The 18,736-nt window shown below is 44.7% G+C and overlaps 1 protein-coding gene across 1 annotated transcript; it reads right to left on the bottom strand.

Annotated features, from left to right (window-relative positions):
• Nucleotides 1-217: 217 nt before the first annotated feature.
• On the bottom strand, nt 218-18,644 carry MORN5 (MORN repeat containing 5). The gene is made up of 5 exons (XM_081896651.1): nt 18,481-18,644; nt 17,441-17,588; nt 16,541-16,652; nt 15,916-16,047; nt 218-843 (listed from the first exon to the last, which is right to left on the bottom strand). Exons 1-5 carry the CDS (start codon nt 18,525-18,527, stop codon nt 764-766), a joined length of 519 nt encoding a protein of 172 aa, XP_081752777.1. The 5' UTR covers nt 18,528-18,644; the 3' UTR covers nt 218-763.
• Between the last annotated feature and the right edge of the window lie 92 nt (nt 18,645-18,736).

The following is an 18,736-nucleotide window of genomic DNA, read 5'->3' on the forward strand; positions in this document are numbered from 1 at the left end:
TGTCTTGGCTAAAAATACCCTTCTAAAGAGCAGGCAGTCAAGATCAATATTTATTTAAGAAGAGAGGGAAAATTGGGGGGGGATGTAAAGCACTTTTTAAATTGTAAAACCAATGTCTGTTTTGTTACCTACTTTTACTGTTGTGCTTTGTAAATGTCTTATTTGTGTAATAAATAAAGTTAACGCAAGTCGAAGTGCTGGCACTTACATCAAAGGAAACAGTGCAATTCCATTTTTCTTTTATTTCAGAAATGCTTCTGCAGCCCTAGAATTCCAAAGGCAGCCCGCCCCATCACCTTTGTTGAGAACACCGATGCTCGTGGCAAATGGGTTTCATTCTCCCCCTTTGCCAAACCAGTTATTAAAAAGCGTCGCTTCTGAGCTCGCCGTTACAACAGCCAATTAATATCCAAGTGCAGGGGAAAGATCCACTGTAGCTTGTGGGTGGGTGTGCAACCGGTATATAATATGGTGTTGAGAGACGGCAAGGCAGCCTTTTGAGTTAATTCTTTTGTGCTCACAATATAGACTATAAAAAGCCTACCAGGTTGCACACCTTGTGGGAATATTATAGTAAATATAGGGTGATTATTTGCACAATTTCCTCTTAATGCCACTGATGAAGTGAGGGGTTTACATCTTATTTGGTTAGCAAAGGTAACAAAAAACTACCCTAATGGAGAAATTATAGATGCAGAGTCCTTGAGCAGGGAAGCAGAAGGCTTCAACGGGAAGTCTGTTTCTCTGTTTTCCTTAATGAGGTTTACTCCTTTGGCTTGAAACCAATGATCTCGTCCCAACCTTTCCGACAGGTCTTAACAATCCAGTCATGTTCATCATCATCTGAGGGGGTGGGATGGGGGGGAAAACAAAAGAAGCATCAATAATGAGTCAATTCAGACTGCCCTCCTTGCCTTATTGGGTGCCCCTTTTTGCCAAATGGACAAAGGTGCATTTAAAAGGCGTTCCAATCAAAGATGTTCATTGTATTCCTGTGATATGGGGGGAACAGTTCATGTTAGATGCTGGTAAGCAATAAAAATGAGCACAGATCAGAGCCACAACAGTCCCTGAAACTTCTGAAGGTACAGGAAGGAAAAACATAGAAGAAAACAATTTCAGGTTATCACCAAACCTTTGTGACTCTTGTTACAATAAAAACAAAACCAGTATTTTGGGTGGCATGTAAAAATAGCTCACATTTACAAGGTTTGTCGATTTGATATAATCTTTTTAAACTGCTCAATTCATTAATTTAAATCATTTTGCAGAGTGCCAAAATTTTGACACAGGTGCCTTTGTTTGGCATCCTCAAGCAAGTGCAAGATAATTTGATTAAATTGGCTTTCACCAACCTGGTGCCCCCAGATGTTTTTGACTACAAGTCCCATCAGCCCCAGCATTATACAGGCATGTTGGCCGGGGCTGATGAGATTTGTAGTCCAAAACACCCGGAAGACACCAGGTTGGCAAAGACTGGATTAAATCATTGAGATCTACCACACATTGTCAGAAGGAATATTTTAATTATTTTCATTCAAGAATTTTAAATTGGAAAGGTTTCAAAAAAGAAACTAGTGTCTTTAGTGTCTTCAACACACCAATTGGGATTGTTACACACAGATTAATTGGGCTCATCCACACTTTTGCTTGGCCCGTATTTTGATAGTACGATGTACTGATTAATTCCTCTGAGTTCGATAGCTTTTCTTGTCATTTTGTAGCTGTGCCTTATGAAAATCAGATCTTGCCTGGTGATTGAGATCTTCTTAGATGCACGGAAAACCTGAAAAGAGATTTTGCTTAACCAAGCTTCAATTCAGCGGGAAAGATCAGATTTTAGCAAGGAACAGTTGCAGAATAACAAGAAAAGCTCTTGGACCAGGGTGGGTGGGGGGTGGGCAGGAATTAAATGGTACACAAATACTGAGTCAAGTAGAAGTGGGGATGACCCCACTGACCAAAGTGTTAGTTGACTGATCTGTTTAACCCATTAAAGGTTAAAGCCCTACTGTTAGCATAAAATTATACCACCATCCCAGATCTACTGGCCCTTAGGTCTTGTTGAAATCAGGGTTTTATTCTTCCCCTCCTCCTCTAAGAATGCTAGAGACAATATGTGTGACCTCATTCCTTGTTTCATCCAGTTATAAGCAGACCTTATTCTCATATTTGTGTGCAGCTGCAGCCAAACGCAATGCTAACGCTTCAGCTCAAAATGGGTTCCCCCCCCCCCCGTTCCATCAATTTCAACAGGATTTGTTTTCAAATAAGCATGCATAGCACTGCAGCCTAAGCCAAACACTGACATCCTAACCACCTTTGGGGCAAAAAGTTATTAAATGCAAGTTCGGCTGAAATTAATGGAAATAATGGTGCTCTCTTGCAGCCCCGTTCATTTTAGCAGGCTCAATCAGCATAATTGCCCAGCAGAATGCACCCTTTAAAAGTTGGCATTGGAGATTATGGTACATTTCCCTATCCAAACCCTTGCTCCCTACCCCCTTGTTTAAGTAAACCCCAGCACAGCAAGCAGAATCGTCTTAAATTACGGCACTATCTGCCAAGTCAGCATCTTGCCCTTCCTGCCAGGAGGCTCAGGGCTATGCATATGGAGGCCTCTCCATTTCTTCTCTCTCCTACAGCCCAGTGAGGAAGGCCAGGCTGGGAGTGAATGACTGGCCCAAGGTCACCCAGTGAGCTTTGCAGCTGAGCCAGGGATCTGAAGCCAGGCTTCTGTGGGTGCTGCTACAATCAATCCACTGAACCACACGCCTTCAAAACCTCAGTGGCAAAGCACCGACTTTGCCTGCAAAAGCCCCAAGCTCAATCCCCAGGTAGGACTGGGAAAGACCTCCATCCGAAATTCTGGCAAGCCATTACCAGTCCCAGGACCACAGAATTGTGGAGTTGGAAGGAACCACAAGGGCTATCTAGTCCAATTCCTGCAATGCAGGCAACTTTTAGCCCAATGTGGAGCTCAAATCCACGATCCTGAGATCAAGAGTCTCATGCTATACCAGTCATTGTAGACAATACAGAGCTAAGATGAATGAATGGTTGGACTGAGTATAATATAGCTTCCTCCAAAATGGATCAATTATTAAGTTGGGTGACACATAGCATTACTTTCTTTTCAAGTAAGGTACCTGATCTGGCCTCCATGCTTGAAGGCATTATTTGCAGGCATAAGGTCTGATCCTCCCAGTTAGAAGATATTGAGTGGGGAAAGTCTCTGCTCAAGACCTAGCTAGCAGGACTCGTGGTCAGGGATGATAGGAGCTGCAGTCCAACAACAGCTGGGGAACCAAGGTTGAGAAACACTGGATTACTCGATCATCCAACGGCTGCAAATCACAACTGAGGTTAAGCTTGTCTTTCAATAGCTTTCCAGACAGCTAGTGTGCACTGGTGTTTATCTGTAAGATGTGGGGTATTGCAAACCAGAGACATGCTTCAGATTTGGTAGATCCTGGAAGGCAAAAATGTGTCACATTTAAAGCCTGGGGAGCTGTTTCAGTCACCACGAATGGGAATGGTTCTTGACTGGCCAAAATGATGGAACGCAAGGCATTTTCCAAGCTCCTCTGTTGTTGTGGTAGGATAAGTCTGGCCTCTCTCAATCCAAGAGTTGTGGTGAGGATCTATAAAAAATGTCCATGTTCAGTACCAGTTAGAATACCAGCTGAGGAAGTCAACCAGGTAGGGCTTGTGCTTTTGTGCTCCTGCAGGCACCTGACTAGCCACCATGCAAAACAGAATGCTGGACCAAATGGGCCTTTGGGGGTCTCTTCTTAGGATCACAGAACTGTAGAGTTGGAAGAGACCCTGAGGATCATCTAGTCCAACCCCCTTGCAAGGCAGGAATCTCAACTAAACCATCCTGGACAGATGGCCAGCCAACCTCTGCTTAAAAACCTCCAAGGAAGGAGAGTCCAACACCTTCCAGGGGAGTCTGTCCCACTGTCAAACAGCTCTTACTGTCAGAAAGTTATTATCACATACACCTTTAAGTTCCAATGCCCATGTATTTGGAAGAGAATCCATGACCAAATCTGTGCTGAATGACTTGGGACCATGACACCCCAGATCTGCAGGGCCCTGGCAGCATGTGAAGAGGCTCAAACCTGTTGGAAACTAAACAGTTAAAAGAGATGGGCTGAGCATACTACTTCTGCCACCCTAAAAGGAGGAGGCTGCCTGATAATCACTGTAGTTGCTGGGTATTTGAATCAGTGCAGCTGCAGCCTCTTCAGCAGTCACCCCTGAAACAAGACAAACTGGGTTTATTGTACTAAGCGAATGTTCAGGCTCCTCCTTGATTGTTCGTAATTGGCGGCCAGGGACTTAACAGCCTCTCGACCACCCTTTTTACACTTTACCTGACTGTGCAGCTAACAATTTAAATCACAGATGCCGATCTGGCTTGGCAGCAGCTGCTTGTTAACCACGCAGATCCCCTCGTGCCATCCCCGGCGGCTTCCATAACCCCACAACACCAGGGTGAGCATGGAGAGTTGTGTTTCATCCATATTTAAAGCAGAATTAAAGCCTGGAGTTTGATTAGTGCTCCCCAGACAGCAAGTTGTAATTACTTTTTTTTTCTTTTTGCAAAGGCAATTGTTGGGTTATATTAATGCGAACACCAAAGCACATCTTCACCTTCATATGTGATTTCCTCTGGTTGTTTTTTTTTTTTTTAATGTGGTGGTAGGGAGTCGGGGTGGGGAGAGAAAGAATACAAATACTCTTTAATCAACTGGAAATTATCACCCCGGCGCAATTAGGCAGCTCTCCACATTGTGGGTGAGAATCAAATCCACGCTTGCTCGTTTCATCTTTTAAAAGTTCTTTCTTTCTCCATTGTCCCCCTTTTGGTGGCCCCAGTTCATGGTGAAGTAGAAATCACTTAGATGGGGATGGGGGGGGCAGGGAAGGACTTCAGCGCGTGAAGCAACAAAAGAAAGTTGCTCTCTGTAGAAAGGAGAAATGGGCCACCCAGGAACACTTAGCAATAAAAAGATAAAGCAATGGTGGATGTTCCAGGGCATTCTACACCAGCCCAGGAAGTATGACAGATGTCAGCATGCCAGGTGAAGATCTGCCCAGAATCCCTGGAAGGTGCATCCAAGCACCAGCTTCTCTCTGGGTCAGTTTTGTTTCCCAAAATCAAGCCATGGTCAAAGCACAACTTTGCAAGTAGGGCAGAAATGTCCCCTGCCTAATACCCTGGAGAGCTGCCGCCACTCAGCATTGACAATACTGAGCAAGATGGATCAATGGCCTGACTTGAAATAAGGTAGGTTCATATGTCCTTATATTCTCTCTCCTACACCACTGACCACGGTGCCAGTCTCCAACTTCCTTGCCAACCCAACACTCAATTTTTATCTTGGTCGCTTGCTCCCTTTTCCACCCTTGGGCCTGGACATCTGCCCCCCAGAAGAGCTCAGGCAAACCTTGGGGATAAAAAGAAGGCCCCATGCTAGGGCGATCTTTACAGCAGATCACTTGCTCTGAATCAGTTCTCACAAGCATAAGAACAGTCCTCCTAGGCAGGACCAAAAGTTCATCTAGTCCAGCATCTTGCTTTCCACAGTCACCAACCAGATCCTCCAGGAAGTTCACAAGCTAGGAATGAAAATGTATGATTGAATGATCATATGATATGATATGCTATGGTATGATTGTATATGATTGCTTGTATGATATGATTATGTGACTGTGTGATATGAATGTATGATTTGATATGATTGTATGATATTCTGTTATAATGCAGTACAGTATGATATCCTGCCAACCTAGTAGTTTGAAAGCACGTCAAAGTGCAAGTAGATAAATAGGTACCGCTCTGGCGGGAAGGTAAATGGCGTTTCCATGCGCTGCTCTGGTTCGCCAGAAATGGCTTAGTCTTGCTGGCCACATGACCTGGAAGCTGTCTGCGGACCAACATCGACCAGCTCCCTTGGCCTATAGAGCGAGATGAGCACACAACCCCAGAGTCATCAGCGACTGGACCTAATGGTCAGGGGTATCTTTACCTTACAGTATGATATAGGACTGTATTATAGGATAAGATCTGTGATATATTATTATATATGATATAGTTGTAGGGTATATGATTGAATAATATATATGATATGAATCTATGATACGATTGTATGATTGACTGCCTAACTGACTCTAAATAGTGCTCACTAATGGTTCCTAGTCATCCTGGGAGAAAGTGACAAGTCGGGTGCTGCAGGGTTCTGTCCTGGGTCTGCTGTTGCTTAATGTCTTTATAAATGACTTGGATGAAGGAACTGATGAAGGATGATGCTCAGCCAACTTGCAAGTGACATGGTACTGGGAGGGATAGCTAATGCCGCAGAAGACAGAATTAGGATTCAAGATGACCTTAACAGACTGGAGAACTGGGCACAAGCTAACAAAATGAATTTCAACGGGGACAACTGCCACGTTCTGCACTTGGGCATCTAGAACCAGCTGTACAAATATAAGATGGCAAATGCTGACTTGCCATTAGTACATGAGAAAAGGATCACAACGTGATGCTGCAGCAAAAAAAAAAAAAAAAAGGGAAGAAAGCTAACGCTATTATAGACTACATCACCAGAAGTACTGTATATTGTCCGGATCAAGGGAAGTAATAGTGCTGCTCTATTCTGCCTTGGTCAGAGTCAGACCACGCCTGCGGTCCTGTGTCCAGTTCTGGGCACCACAATGTAAGGAGGATATTGACAAACTGGAACACGTGAAGAGGCGGGTGACCAAGTTGATCAAGGAATTCAGGCCTTATGAGGAATGGTGGAGGGAGTTGGGTATGTTTAGCCTGAATAAGAATAAGGGTAGGTAGCCATCTTCAAATACCTAAAGAGTTGTCAAGTAAGATGGAGCAAGTTTGTTTTCTCTTACTCCGGAGCGTGGCACCCAAACAAATGGATTCAAGTTACAAGAAAGGAGATTCTGACTAAACAGCAGGAAGACCTTTTGACAGTTTAAGAGCTGTTCAACAGTGGAGCAGACTCTCTCAGGAGGGGGTGGACTCTCTTTTCCTTGGAGATTTTTAAGCAGAGGTTGGATGCGATCTGTCATGGGTGCTTTAGTTGGGATTATGCATTGCAGGGGACTGGACTAGATAACCCTCAGGTTCCCTTCCAGTTCTATGATTCTATGAGCTGATTTGGAGTGGTACACTGCCTCTGAATCTGGAGGTATTATCTAGCCATCATTTCCAAATTCTGAGGTCAGACCTCCATGAGTCTGTCAAATTCCCTTTCAAAACCATTTAAGCTTGGGGTCATTACCACACCTTGTGGCCGTAAAGTTTTTAAGTTAATGATGGAGTGTATGAAGAAGTTTCTTTTGTTGTGGCTGTCTCTCCTGAACTGAATGGCAATCAGTTCCACTGAGTGACTTCCTAAGCTATACTGTTATAGGGGGAAGGATGGAAAAGATACATTTCTCTGCTCCATGTATTAATTTACAAACCTCAATCCTGTCCCTTCCCCCTTAACACTACTCGGGTTTTTTCTTAATTAAGATGTCTGCAGAACTCTCCCTCTTCCCTAAGCTGCCCAAATAGGTCCTTGAACTATTAAGAAACGGTGGGGCCCCATCTGTGGCTTGCTTTTATAAAAGAAATGGGGTAAATGCGATCTGTACGAACCTGTAAAAATCCAGGAACTTCCCTGCCCCAGAAAGCATTTAAAAGCAAAAAGCAAAATAGTGCATTTTTAAATAGTGATTTTGTGAAATGTCCTATGAAACTTCTTCACACTGGAGAAGCATGAAGACACTTCTGCAGCCCAGGGCCATGCCTATTCATGGAACTCCCCCCCCCCCGCCCCCACTATACTCCACTGCAACTTGGCTGACAAGCGGAAACTTTAAAATACTCAATTAACCTTCACCCCATAATGCTTTACTCTCTCATTTCCATTTAACTCATACAATTCCAAATTGCCCATTAAAAGGAAATTCCCAGCTTGGATGACATTTTTTACACTTGTTAATGTTACACGGCACAGTTGCCCACAAGCTGTAAAGCAACATGCATCACAATCTTCTCAGCATCTGCACTGGGAGAGCTAAAACCCAAACACTCCCTGTTATTCTTGGCAAGCCGAGGATTGGAACTTAAACCTTTGCAGGTTTCATAGCGGCAATTGTTTTAAGGTCCGGAAACTGGGAGAATTCAGATCTTGCCATCTTGCCCAGGACAGACTCTTGGTCAACTGTGATTGGCAGCCGCCCCCCACGGTGTCAGACTGAGGTTGTTCCCAGCCCTCTTACCCAGTATCTTCATCAACATGTTCATCATCATTTACAAACCACTTAATATGCAAACTCCCTAAGCAGTTTACACGAAACGCAGAAGGATAATTAAAAGAAGAATGTATATACAACATTTATAACTAAAGATACGAAGGAATACACCATTAAACCAGAGAAGCTATCAATAAAACATTGAGTTAAATACTGATAAATAATAGAACAGAACAATGTGATGAATTTTATAGGCCTGGGAATGCTTGTTTAAACAGATGTGTCTTCAGGAGGTATGTAAAGCTTGCCACTGTTTCTGCTTCATGAACAGCACATGCGTGTTCTAGAGAATGGGTGGAATTCTGAGCACTGGCCATCTTGACTGGGGTGGATGACAGTCCAACAACAGGTTGGGAGTCCACAGGTCCCCACTCTTGTGATTTAAAACATAAAACCAGCACCAGGATTTTGGGGGCTCTCAGACAAGGCATCCTCTGTGAAACCCCTTAACCTAGAAGGGGCCTGCTTCTAAGAGATCTCTATGGATTTTTTTTTGGAAAATGGTGGGTGGCTATCACCTCCATGATACACACTGGAGGTGTGGTGGGGAGATGCTTAAACTCCTCCCCTCCACATCTCCCCAGGGAGGCCTGCTTTGAAAATGGCTCAAATATATGTATTGCCAGGAAGATGAGCCCATAGGGCAGGGATGGGGAGCCTCTGGCCTTCCAGATGTTGCTGAATTACAATTTCCATCAGCCCCAGAGTGTATAATCAGTGGCCACATGTGTTGGGAGTCAGTTCAGCAACATTGTCATAGGAGATGAGTAGAAAAGATGGCCAGGAGAGAAAGTTACAGGTGCTGTTATTTATTTAGAATACTTGTATCTGATTTTCTATCCCCAGGAATCTCTCAAACTGCCTCACAAAAGGTTCTAACAATAAAAATCACTGTTAAGTCTGATATCAGGAACTGATATGCTGGTGCCAGGATTATTCAGGTGGCATTTCCTGCCGTCATCATTGAGCTTGTCCTTCAGTCCGTGCCTACTAGCAGCACTAAGGTCCTCTGGGGCAATGGAGTGGTGCTCAGCCCACAATGGAGACCAGCCTTCCCTTGCTGGCTGTTGCCTAGAGACAGCTCCCGAAGATATATTTTAAGGCAAGAGAGCACTATCCTCCACAGCTGCATTCCAGAGCTCTGGGGTGCTGTTTCTGGTAAGGTGCCTCAGCCCTATGGGTAAATGGCCCTTGGAATAGAGTTGCCACCCTGCTTGAGCGTGGAGGAGAGAGAAGAGGAACAGCCTGGAGAGTTGCCTCTGTCAACTGCTGGATGTTCCAGCTGAAGTACCTTCTCCTCTCTGCAGCTGACACCACAGAAACCCATCTTGCTCCTTGGAGTCAAATGGCTGCTGAACACAGCAACACGAAAAGACAAGAGGAGATCAAATACTGGGTTTCTGTTCCCCCAGTTCAGGAAGGCGCGATCTTAGAGAGAACTGTTGCTTCAGCAGTGAGCTCTGACAATGGGCCAAGACAAAGTAGAGGGAGTTCTTCCTACTAATGAAACTTTCCTTAAATCCTAGGAGTAGACAGATTTTTTGCATTCATATATTTATATGGTACAATTCCATGGTCATTTTTTAAAACTCAGGAGATGATTCATCAGCATGCTTAGATGGGCTGTGATCTTAAACATTGCTTTGTTTCTTATATAAAATGCTCTGCATTTAGAAAAATTACAAAAAAAAGGTTCCATTTCTGGTTAAAGGGTTTCGAGTTACCCCTGCTGAGCCTTGGAGAAATGCTGGCAGTTGGAGCAGGGAGTTCTGTGTAGAAGGTCTGAAGCTCTTGTCATTGCTATAAGGTCAGCCATTAATCTTTCATGTTGTGACTGGGCAGTATGGCCCAGGATGCAGGGTGTTCAACAGCAGCTTTCACCAAACTGGTGCCCTTCAGGTGCTTTGGACTTTCAACTTGTAGTCCAAGATGCCCAACCTGGCTGGGCCTGCTGGGAGCTGTAGTCCAAAACCTGTAGTCTCAGGTTCAATCTCCAGCACCTCCAATGAAAGCCAGTGTAGCATAGTGGTTAGAGTGCTGGACTAGGGCCTGGAAGACCAGGGTTCGAATCCCCACTTGGCCAGGCACACTCCCTCAGCCTAAGCTACCTCACAGGGTTATTGTGGGGATAAAATAGGGAGGGTATTTAGAAGAGTGTGGTGTTTATGCCACCTTGAAGTCTTTGGAGAAAGGGGGGGGATATTAATCTAATAATAAATAAATACAGGAGCAGCAGTAAGAAATGGGAGAGACCTTTATCTGCCTGAGGCTCTAGAGAGCCACTGCCAGTCACAGCAATGGGCAATAAAGCAGCTGCCCACATCCCAAAACCACCAAGAAGCGCTTCCAAGCATTAGGTTTATGCATTGAACTGTATGGCAATATTTTTGACATTCCCAGCCCAAGCAGAAAAATGATCAATAAATGGGCAGCAAACTATAGCATGTTAAAAACAAGAACAACCCACGTACCATCTACCTCTCCTCTGCTCACGTAGCTATGTGATGGAAAACCAGCAAAACAATTGGCACAATTTGGTTTTGTTCCATGCTCAGGAGCAGAGACTAAAAGTGCTCACAATTAATTTCTGCAAAAGCTGAACATTCTTGCAAACAGGTCTGGCGCCCGTTCCTTTGAAGAATACACTGATTACCAACAATTTCTCAGGGCCTGCCACAAACATTATGTCTTTTGTCATGTGAAAAAAAAATCAAAATCAACCATCTGGCAAATGCCCCAGAGCTAAAATCTTTCACACGGCTTGTAATTCACAATGATTATATATACAAAAGCAAGTAAGAGTTATAGTATAGCATTTTTTTAAAAAAAAATCAAATAAAAATAAGCAGTGAAGAACTTGAGGTGATTGATCAAAAACCCAGTGTATTTCATTTGCAAAGTGTCTAAATAACCATATTTATTTTTTTGTTTTTTAATGCATTCCTTTTTTTCATTCCTGGAGAGCTGTCAAAGGAGTTCACATTTGCAGGAGTCGGACCTCCTCTGAATTTGGAACAGCAATGAAGAAAAAAGGCAACTGGCATATAAATGACTAAATTGTCCTGTGTTTCAAGGGCCACTTCGCACGCTCTGCTTTCTAAAGGCACAGGTGTGCTCTCAGGAGCCGCTGGAGGGAGGGGAGGCATGTGCCAGCGCAGGCAAGGCAGGAACAAGGGCTCAGCCTTCGTGCCGCCTATGCATGGGACTGAAAGGCCTGTAGTGTGCAGTTTGCAGTTACGTGCAAACTGGACCAACATGGGAGGGTGAGAGAAAGTAGCATGATGGAAGGACATTCACACATGACCTTGGTTGGAGCCATTGCAACAGGAGATGCTCTTTTTACAAGAAGGGTCATATTTAAGCTGCAGAGCTTTGCCTGGAGAAGGTCCCAGGTTCAGCCCCCCAGCTACTCTTCGGGTAGGGCTGGGAATGGGACCTCCTGGGCACCTTGGAAATCAGCTTCTAGTCAGTTAGCAATAGATGGACTGGTGGTCTGACCGTGTATGAGGTAGCTTCCCAGACTCCTTTCAGCCTTTCAGGTATTCTCATACACTCCTCACTCCAAAAAGCCTCTTTACCTCAGCCTCTGATTCTTCCACCTATCACCTTCACAGGCTCCCATTTCTCAAGCACAAAGCTTCCTCAGCCACTATCCCAGCATGTTCTACATTGCCACTTAGCTGCATCCTGTTACCAACAACCTCTCAATTTTCTGACTCTGCCCTCCTTCCTGACACCAATACTCAGATCCTTCTGTCCTGAATTCCTCTGCAACTTTGTTTTTCATCCTGACCTAACAAACCTCCTCCGGCTCTCGTAGGAGCTGAGCTGCATTGCTTGGTCAGCAGTCAAAATATTGAACGTTCTTCCCCAGCTGTTAGAACGTTTGTGAACATTCTGTGACCTCAAAGTATCTATCACACTCTGGCTTCTGCCATTCACAAAGGGACCTAAGGCCACTGGGAGGCTGCACATGCTGCATCCCAGGAAAAACATCAAGGAATGGAGCAAAGCCTGGCCTTGCCAATCAGCCAATGAAGCAGCTATAGGGAAACTGCTTCCTGCTCCTCTCCATTTGCCTTTCCTTGTTTTTCTGGTTTGTAAGCCTTATGGCAGGGCCTGTCATTCCCTTCTCCCTGCCTTTGTTTTAGTGATGTGACCTGCTTTGGGAGACAATAATGGATTGAAAAGCAGAACAAAAATATAGCAAATAATGAAACCCATCTATCTACCTAAATATGATGGTACTGAGCAGCAGTGAAGACCCGTTCAGGACTTGTTTTCCCCTCTTTAGAATCTCACTTCTCACCTTTGCAGGGTCTCCTATCCCAACGTTTGTGATCTCAAGTTGGCAGAGGAAAGAGGAAGAAAGCATGAGGCTAAGAAAAAGCTGATCTGATCTCGAGCCCAGCTCTTTAGGAAAACGGCATAATTTAAGCAAGCCCACCAGGGTTTTGCCAAAGGTTTCTGAATGTTTCCTGCCATCTGCTTTTGATGCTTCCAAGACCTGGCCAGCAGCCTGACGGGGTTTTCCTGCCTTTCCTGTAAAGAAGCAGTCCTGGATCTGTTCCCTCTCGCTCCCGACCACTTCCTTGGCTTCTTTCGCACACAGCCTGGCTATTTACCCGCCTATTTTGTCACCTCTGTGGCCTTGAGCCTTGAACGACTTCTCTTGGGGCTACTGGAGTTCCTCTGATGTCAGGCAAGCCCTGGCTCTTTCAATTGTGTTGGTGCCCTTAAAGGAAGGGATGGACTCCTGAGCTGCATCCCATCTTCACACCCATGTCCTCAAAGCAAAAAGAGCCTGGGGGCCCTCCTGGACACTCGGCAGACAATTGCTTTGCAAAACGGGACATATACAATGGGCCATTTAATCGGGGCTGATACTGTTGTAAGTTTATAGTAATAAAGTGTAACAAAGGAGAGTTCAAAGCGGAGATTATAAAAAAAAAGGAATTCCTAGGCGTTCCCGCCTGGGTTGATCTGTCTAGGTTCCTGTGTTTTTGGAAAGCGTGTGCTTATCATATGCATCAGCAGAGCCACCGCATTCCAGTATTTTGGGCTAGTGCCACCAGGAGCCATTTAGATCTGCTCGTGCTTAGCGGCTGGAAGTAGAGATTACGCCACAAACTCCACACTTATTCCCTGCTCCCTGCCTCACCCACAACAAAGGCCACTAAGATAAGGTTACCAGATTTTTTTCAATGAATCCGGGGACATTTTTCAACCTCAATAGCAATGATAGGATTTTGTATGGGGACTGATTTGTAAATCAGGGGACTGTCCCCAGGAAACGGGGACGTCTGGTAACTAAGAGCCGTGTGGTGTAGTGAGTAGAGACCCAGGCTCAAACCTTTGCTTAGCCATGAAGCTAATTGAGGGAAACCCTTTAGGACAAGCCTAGCGTGTGGGAGGCTGTTGAGAAAAATAATGGGGACCCCTTATATGGTTTCCTAAGCAACTGGTCTCCTGCCAACCTAGCAGTTCGAAAGCACGTCAAAGTGCATGTAGATAAATAGGAAGGTAAACGGCGTTTCCGTGTGCTGCCCTGGTTTTGGTGTTCCATTGCGCCAGAAGCAGCTTAGTCATGCTGGCCACATGACCCAGAAAAACTGTTTGCGGAAGCGGACAAACGCCCGCTCCCTCAGCCTGTAAAGCGAGATGAGCGCCCCAACCCCAGAGTTGTTTGCTACTGGACTTAATTATCAGGGGTCCCTTTACCTTTACCTTTAAGCAACTGGTGTGGGGCAAAATGCAAAAGTTAAAAAATAAAATCCTGCCGTGAGTGTTTCCTGGTTTGTGGCAAACTACAGCTTGACAAAATGTCAGAATGGTTAAACGATGGGGGTGTAAGGGTGTGGGTGTTTTAAAACTATAGACCTTGGTTTTGTTCCCTAATTCAAAAGGAATTGAAAGATAGCAGGAAATCCTAAATATATTAAAACTTTATACAACTTGTTTTTGTTTTTTTACCCTGTACCATTATGCCTTATTTGGAAAATTTAACAGTATTCTTATCCTCAGCCTTATCAGAAAAACAATCCTTTACTCACTCTCCAAATTATTAATTCAAACTCAACCATAACATTGAACAGGAGATTGAAAAACTATAACATACATTACTTATTATTTATTATTTTCTTTATAAGTGTTAACCCAAAGAGACTTACAAAATAATGTATTAGGGATGCATCCTCTAGATTGGCAATACTGAATGAAGTTTATCTGTTTCTTCATAAATAAATATTGTATTTGTGCTTGCTTACGCCTTAAATAACAAGCCAATTTTGCCATAAGAGCATATTCCCAGACTTTTTCATGCCAATCAATTACTGGGGGTATAGATTATTGCCTTCACTTCTTTTCATAAATTACTGTATATGCTGTTAACATATACAAAACAAATTCCTTCTGTTGTGGCCTTCCTGACTCTTACATAATTTAATAAAAGCAGAACAGGATGATGGGGAATTTCATATCCTAAAATTTCAATAATTTTTTACTTCTAATTCCCTCCCCTTCCCTAACTAACAAGATTATAGGAAGACATGGCTGCCATGTCTTTGTAGTTCCAGCCTGACCTCTTATCTTGAAGTTCAAGAAAGAAGTGTGAAGAGCAGCAGGAAGCTGTAAAGTAGAGTGCAACCTAAGACACATTGGTCTAACAAGAAGAGATGTAGAGCCGGCTGTCTTAAAACCCATGTGCTGAAACGTCCAATGAACCATATGTTCCTTACCCTGCTCTTTACTCTGTATCAAATTTAACTGATTTTTTGTTGTTGTTGCTTTTATATGCCTTTTATATTTCATTATTAGTTTCTCAAATTCAGTTTGTTCTTGTATGTGCCTTCCACTAGGGCCAGCTCACCCACAAGGCAAGGTGGGGCAACCGCCTTGGGTGTCAGGACCCATAGGTGCAGCAGATCCGGCCTTCAAGGAACGCATCACCTGCTACCACACACTCCTTGCAGGCCGGATCTGCCACCTCCTTAGCAGCACACCCATCTTCAATGCTGCCTCTGCAGCAGCCCAGTGAATAGGAGGCGCAGTTGGTCTCCTCCCACCCCTAGGGAAGAAATGATGGGAGCTGCCCTCTGGGGTCTCCTGGACTTTGCACCTGCCAAGCGTGATTCTGAGCAGGCCCCTTTCTGCCCTGCAACAGCCTGTGATTCCCATCTCAACCGCCAGATAAGGTTGATCGCCTTGTTCCTGATGCAGATCCTCACTCACCCCTTCTTCCCTGGTGGGGGGTTTGCATCAGGTGCCAAAATGGTTTGGGCCAGCCTTGCCTTCCACTGAGTCTGATATTCCTGCACACATGATCTGTTCATAAAACGGCAGAATTCTATTTTGCAATTTCCTCTTAATTTCTAAGAAAGAAATAACTGAACCCTAAATTATATATTGCATGCTCCCAAGGTCACCCCACCCATTTCCATAACTGACATCTTTGTTGCAAGTCCTGAATCCTTTTAACTGAAATTGCATCTGACGGTGAAGGTTTAGGATTCAATAACTAGACCATTAGAAGTACATAGTAAGCACACAAATATTGTATTGCTGATCTGATTGACAAAGCCATACCTGCATTCCTCAGAAACCGGTGGTGGTAATCAACAACCACTCTGGTTTTGGGGTTATAGAAGCCATCGCCACAGTCATAGCAGCCTGCTGGGATGACCCGAGGAGGATCCAGGTTTGTAAGCTGGGAAATGCCTTAAAATTGAAAACAGGCTGATATCAACACATGAAGAAGTCACTTAAAATATCCAGGTCTTTAAGGAGAATAGCCAATAAATAATCACTTTTATTGGGGGATATGATATCATCTTGATCCAAAGCTTCAAGGGACTCCCATGTACATGCCTTGTAAGCAAAGGCTATGCATTCATTTTAATACTGAAGAAAAGCCCTCTGCATCCCACCTAGGCATCAGATCTGTGGGATCAGGGCACAACAGCCAATGAAAACACAGCAGTAGGTGACAGCAGCCAACGTGGGCAGTGGAACCAGGTATGGGAGCAAATAGCAACAAGGAGGAAGGAAGCAGCAGCTATTTATTTGGTTAGCTGCTGCCAGCCCCAACAGGTTGGGGGGTGGGTCTGAAGTTGTCCAAGGGCCACCTATTGAAGCTTCTTCTTCTTAGAAAGTTGTCCCTCTCAATTAATGCAGTTGGTTGTTACAACAAAAAGCTGAAAAAAGGCAGTACCTGCTGGCTTCAGACCTCTGCAGATTTCTGTATAAAACCTTCTGTCATAGCCATCACAATAATGCCATTTGTTGTCTTCATACTCCAGTCCATCTGCAAAAGTATATTTCCCCTGCAATGGAAAGTTTGGGGTTAAGGACAGCTCTATTAGATAAAGAACAGAGCATGTTGCTTCCCCACAGTGATCAACCAGATGCCACTGGGAAGCCCACAAACAGCGGGTGGTCTATGAACACACCAGAGAACATGGAGACTCTGTTTTGCTCTCAAGGGTAATGGGGTGCTGATAGATGTACCTAGGAATGTTAGAGTATACCTCCTGGGTCAGATTGATTAGAAGTTGTTTTAAATTGCTTTTAATATTTCATTTAGTGCCTACCACTGGGCCTTAGGGTGAGGGGAAGGCAATGAAAAATAGAAATGGGAGCTTGAAATAACATAATAAAACAGCAAATTAAAACAAACCAGCAAATGGATGCTGGCCTAGCTGGCCTAGCCTCTGAAGAGAGGAGCAGCTGCAGTATGGCCTCTGAAATGGATTCCAGTTGAAAGGCAGGGTTGCCTTCCCCAGTCTGAGGAACCAATGAAGTTGTTTTGACCTGCAGCACTCATCAACCCCACCTGTGGTGGCCAGGAGTCCAACTTGAATAAAATATTGCGGGAGCAGGTAAGCCCTGTCCCACACAACTGATCACATGATGTGGCACATGCATACATTTGAATGGAAATGCCCATCGATTGAGGGGGAGGCTCCAGTATTTTTTGGGGGGGGAGAGGTGACGGGACCTTGGCCTGTAGGAGTTGGCTCCTCTGGTGGTGATTGAGGCTGAATAGCCCCTGAGGCTGAAGGGCACTGAGATAGGGAAGAGTGCTTCAGATGTACATGTATGTGCTGTATACCTCTATGGATATTCCATTTTCCCAAGTCCCTTCATATTTGCTTCCTCCAGGGAAATGCAAAACACCTTTGCCGTGAAACATCCCATCTTTCATTTCGCCTACATACTTCGTTTCTGTTGGGAGGGTGTAAGAGCCCTTGCCCTCCAACCTGCAGAAAAGTCCACAGGGAGAATACAATTTAACACAACCAACAAAGGGTTCAGACTGTTTAGATTAGGAGTCCCAACATGCACACCTAAGGGGGTGGTGGTAATAAGATTGTTCATTCTGCACCACTTTTCTATCAAAGCATCCAGAGTGTTTTACAGCTTTTTTCAAAAAAGAAAGTGTGGGGGAGATAATCATAAAACAGTAAATAAAAGAAGCAGCAGCAGCAAGAAGTTTGAGCAGATGAAACCAACTGTCACAGGAGAATAAATAATATTGGGTGATATCGAACTCAGTCATACTCAGAGTAGACCCACTGATGTCTTTAAAAGAATTGCCATTTTTTTAGTGAAATCTAGTATTAGTCATACTCAGAAAAGTTATCTATGGAAATGCATGGATATCAATGGGTGTCTACTCTGAGAATGACCAATACTGGATATCATTCACACATGGCATTTTAAAAAACAGGATAAAACCGTTTACATGTATGTAATATTTTGATTAGCACAGGAGGGGGCTCATTCACGTAAGGTATTTTGCTTAACAGACACGGGAAACCCGTTCACACATAGTTTTTTTTAACACGGTCGGGGGGGGTCCGCTCACATGTTGTTTTTAACATGGACACAAGGAAAAACCCGTTCACTTGTTGTTGTTTTTAAAACAAACACGGGTGGGGAAACCGTTCAGATGTAGTCGTTGGTTTTTTTAACACACGGGAAAAACCGTTCGCATATAGTACTTTTTTTTAGCACGACACGCGAAAAAACCCTTCACACGTAGCGTTTCCCCCCCAACACGGGAGTCATTTCTCGAGCGGGGGTGAGGAGAAGGCCCTCACCTTACGCCCCGCTTACTTGCCCGCCCGTACACCCTGCCTCCCTCCCGACCTGCCGTTGACGCGCTCCCCTCGGTAGTAGCTGCCGGTGTACTCCATGCCCGGCCACCCGCTCTCAGGTAGGCCCGGCCCGGCTGTTGGAGCGCAGGCCCCGGCAAACTGCGGTTGCCACAGCAACGTGCCGCCGGGCTAGCGGGCGGGGGAAGGAGCGAGAAGAGCGGCAAGCGGACCAACCCTCCGCGAGAAGGAGCTCTTTTAGCCACGCCCCCTCTGAGGCGAGAAGGCTAAATGCGCATGCCCAAATCCTC

This window comes from Podarcis melisellensis (assembly GCF_964234715.1).
Source record: "Podarcis melisellensis genome assembly, chromosome: Z".
NCBI lineage: Eukaryota > Metazoa > Chordata > Lepidosauria > Squamata > Lacertidae > Podarcis > Podarcis melisellensis.